The sequence below is a fragment of the Apis dorsata genome, unplaced genomic scaffold (assembly GCF_000469605.1).
Source record: "Apis dorsata unplaced genomic scaffold, Apis dorsata 1.3 scaffold_885, whole genome shotgun sequence".
In the NCBI taxonomy this organism is placed as follows: Eukaryota; Metazoa; Arthropoda; class Insecta; order Hymenoptera; family Apidae; genus Apis; species Apis dorsata.
Window position 1 is genome coordinate 39,509 of NW_006264001.1, and position 4,574 is coordinate 44,082.

The 4,574-nt window shown below is 18.6% G+C and overlaps 1 protein-coding gene across 1 annotated transcript in view; it reads right to left on the reverse strand.

The window, feature by feature from the left end:
- Window positions 1-2,964: 2,964 nt before the first annotated feature.
- LOC102680099 (probable ATP-dependent RNA helicase Dbp73D) overlaps window positions 2,965-4,574 on the reverse strand; it is a 4,895-nt gene continuing 3,285 nt past the window's right edge. Inside the window, exons 6-7 of the mRNA XM_031514088.1 lie at window positions 4,062-4,496; window positions 2,965-3,980 (exon numbers count right to left, since the gene is read on the reverse strand). Of these exons, the coding sequence (XP_031369948.1) occupies window positions 3,614-3,980; window positions 4,062-4,496 (802 nt within the window). The 3' untranslated portion in view covers window positions 2,965-3,613. The remainder of the gene's footprint in view (window positions 3,981-4,061; window positions 4,497-4,574) is intronic.

Genomic DNA, 4,574 nt, shown 5'->3' on the forward strand with positions numbered 1-4,574 from the left:
CATTAAGTTAGATGTTACTGTATTTTGTACAGTGATAGATAGTCAAAATAATTGGTATTAAAATTTTATTTGTGTATATAATTTGATCTCATCAATAATATTTTTTATATATTTTCATCAGTAATATTAATTAAGATAAATGTTTCTAAATTTTTAGAAATATTATAAATGTGCACTATGCAACTAATTTTGTAAAAAAATTATATAAAATTATTTTTAAAACATAATTAAAACAAATTTATTAAAAATTATTTTTATATATTAAAAAGAATATGTTTAATTTATAATATGAAAATAGTAAATTTAAATATAAAATATATTTTTTAACAAAAAAATAATTCTAAAATAATTAAAGATCTTAAATTATTTCTTTCTTTCTTTTTCTTTTCTTTTAACAAAAAATCAAAAATATTAATATTAAATTTTTTTAATATCTTACTTTATTGTTGTAATTTCATAAACCATAATAAATTATTTGAATGACATATATATATATAATAAAAATCAATATAAAGGAATTTGTAACTTAGTTGCATAATGTACAATATATGAATTCTGAATTGTGTATTAAAATATCTCTTCTGATCAAAATATATATCACAAATCTGCATCTTCCATATATTTTGTATAGTATTTTCTTACAAAATATTCTTCACTTAATAGCAAAACAAATAATTCTTTCTATTGGAATTATAATAATATATCTATTACAGTATGTTTTTAAATTTTTATATTTTGATTACAATATATATATCATCTTTATATATATTTCATATTCGTAAATATATGATTTAAAGTTAATATTACAATATATCTATTCCAAAATATTAATAGTATATTTAAAAAAAAATTTTTTGTTATTATATTAAATTGTAATATATTAAGTTTGCAATTATTAAATAGTATAATTATAATTATTTATATATATTATATTTATTATTTTATATTTATTATTTATTTATTATTTATTTATTATATATTTACATATATAATTATTTCTATTTTTAAAATAATTTTAAAATTATTGTGATTTATTTATTCAGTTGTTTATTCTATGAAATAAAATGAGATATTAAAATATATTATAATCATAAGAAAGAATTAAGTATTATATTTCAAGCTAACTTTTATACGTTGTACATAATTAATTATAAATTCATTTTAATCATTCAATAAAAGAATCCTTTAGTTAAAAAGGTTACAATATACTAATATATGAAATAAAATACACGACAATAAATATGGTATAATGAAACTGAACCTTAAGAACCTTCTGAGAACATAATATATATTCATAAATAATAACTTATTATACTTTAAAAAATACCATATATAAATATTATTGTAATCTTTAATTTTTTAGTACCAACTTTGTTTTTAAATCAAGTAAAACATGATATTAATATAAATAATATAATTTATAATATAGTTTATAAGTTTAAAAAAATTATGACAAAATAAAAAAATTTAATAATTTATTTAATCTATTTAATAATAATTTATAAATAATTTATATCAATAATGTAAATCAAATATTCATTATCCTCATTTATATAAAAACTAAATTCTCTGAGGGTTTTAAAGGATAAGATAAATTATTTAATATATTTCCTATATAAATATGTATATGAACAGTAAGGAAATATGCAGTAATGAATGAACAGTAATAAAATATCCTTTTATTATAATGTTATTATATAAATATAATGAATTTATTGGCGATAAATATAATATACATGTACACGGTAATATATAAATCATATAGGACCATGTTTTGTGTATGTATATATAGCTATAAAAACACATATAACAATATGTAACATGACATGTAAATAAGATAGAAACAAATATGACATTGTTGATGAAACTTTAAACTAGAAAAAAAATTATTAGCATATAAATATAATATATAATATAATAATATTAAACGAGACCTCGTTTTATATAAAATATCAAAGGTCTCAGAATGTAATATATTAAAATAAAAAGAATGTTTAGTCAGTTGTTAGATATGTATTCTATACATAACATATACAGGAATCTCTCGTTACGTCATTTAAAAAGAGTGCCACCAAATAATACCGTGTCGGTATTAGTATATATAATTTGGCTATCATTCTTTAAGAGACCGATGTCGAGACAATTGTTGTATTTATATATGTGAAACAAAAAAATTTAATATATAATATATAATATATAAATCGACAGATTATCTTTAGATAATATAGTAAGAGAAACACCCTGTAAAGTTACAAAGTTAAGTTGATGTGCTCATTCATTGCATTTCTCACAACGAAAATTTAAAATTACCTTTAATAATTAAGTTTTAAAATCTGGTTGACCTTGTTTTGTTACACTGATTTTTTTTATAAAATTAATAATTTAATCTAATTTTTAAAATTTAAGTTTTTGACACTTTTAATTATTTTTGGTCAATTAAATTCGTTGTATGAATTATAATAATCAATATCAATATTTTAAATTAAAAAGATACAAAATCAGTATTGTAAATTAAAAAGAAGCTAAGTATGCAGAAAATCTTTTTTTTTTTAAATTCATTTATATGTATTTTGACAAAAATGACCATTTATAATTATTGACTGAAAATTATTTAATCATTTTGTAAATCTCATCATGTAAATCTATAATAAATTAGCATAAATATTTTTTTTATATATAAATACATATTTTATATCTTTGTATTATGTATCAATTCATAAAAAGAAACAAACTATTGTGCTTAAATATTTCATTTTAATTCTAATTTATACCAATTATAGATATTAATACTTTGTTAGACATACTAGTATAATAATTTTACAAATATTTAAATATAAATTATATGTTTTATTAAAAATTATAAGATGAGCTTTAATAATTTTAAATATTCCATAAAAATGCAATTAAATGTAAAAATCATATTTAATCTGTAAACATATATAATTGAAAATAATTATTGTATGCTATGACTTTTTCCATGTAACAGGAGGCAGATATAAATACAAGACAAACAGATTATAATTTTACTATATTATTACTAAATTCATAATTGAATACAATTTGTAAAGAGACTTTGTTGTCTCTCTTTCATTCTCTTTTTGTATATCTTATAATTTTAGTTTATTAGTTGGGTAATTTTCTATTGTATATAAAATGTAATCAACAGTCTGAAATTATGAAATTATACGCAGCAATAATAGTAATATAACTAGTAACTTGTGTCATTAATCAATAAATGATTATTTATCTTTTATAAATTAAAAATATAAAAATAACTTGCCTTTATCAAAAATGTAACAATAAAGATAACAATAATTAACATACAATTTAACGATATGAGACTCAACAGGACAAATTGCGATAAAGAACGAGCATCGTGTACAATGTACACTGTACGATAATATTAAATTCAGACAATAAAATGTTATTATCGATGTTATTTTATGAGTTATGAATTTTGAAACCTTTTTTTGAACCTTTTTTCCTAAATTTCTATTTTCTTATCTAAAGTAGTTTCATTATTTTGTACTTGATTTATTTATTTTTCAATTATAAATAAATATTTTCAAATATTAATCATATTTTATTTAATATTATATAAAAAATAAATACTTTATTTTGAACTTATTAAATGAGTTCGTTTAATAGTTTTTATACGTTCTAAATTATTTTGTTTTTCTATTTCAAGAATATGTTTTAATTTATCAATATGATTCGAATAATCAATTTCATTTATAATAGAATTTAAATCTAATTTATCAATATTTGGTATTACTTTATGAGCATTATTCAACATATGCTTAAATATTCCAACTTGTTTCGGTGTTAATATAGATATTGCAGTACCAGATTTACCTGCACGTCCTGTTCTTCCTGCTCTGTGAATATAACCATTTATATGTTTAGGAAGATCATATGATATGACCAATTGTACATCTGGAATATCTACTCCTCTTGCTAATGCATCTGAACATATAAGTCTAAAAATATAATATAAATATAAGAGAATTTTACAAAAATATTAAAATTCAATTTTTAATATAATAGTTAATAAAACATACATTTGAATTTTTCCATTTATAAATTTATTAAGTATTTTTTCGCGTTCTTTTGACACAAGTTGGGCAGAAAGTTCTCCAACTACTATATTTTTTTCAGATAAAAGTGACTGAAGTAGGATTGTTAATCTATGAGTAGTTTCTCCAGAGTTTGTAAATATTAATGTTTTAGGTGTTATATCATTGTTGATTATTATATGATATAAAGCTGCTGGTTTATACTCTGTTATACATTCTATTGCTTGTTCTCTTAATTCTTTAGGACTTGTATAACGACCTATAAAATCACCTATTTCTTTATCTAAATTTACATCATCATCTTTGTCTGTCACCAAAACAGATGTAAATAATATTGGTTGAAAAAGTCCAAGACGATTTAATTTTTCAGGATCTTGTGATAATGTTGCACTGAATAATAATTTTTGTGCTGGAACTTCGCTGTTTAGAAATTAAAAAATCATTAATTTAATATCAAATAATACATATATATATATATATATATATATATATATATAT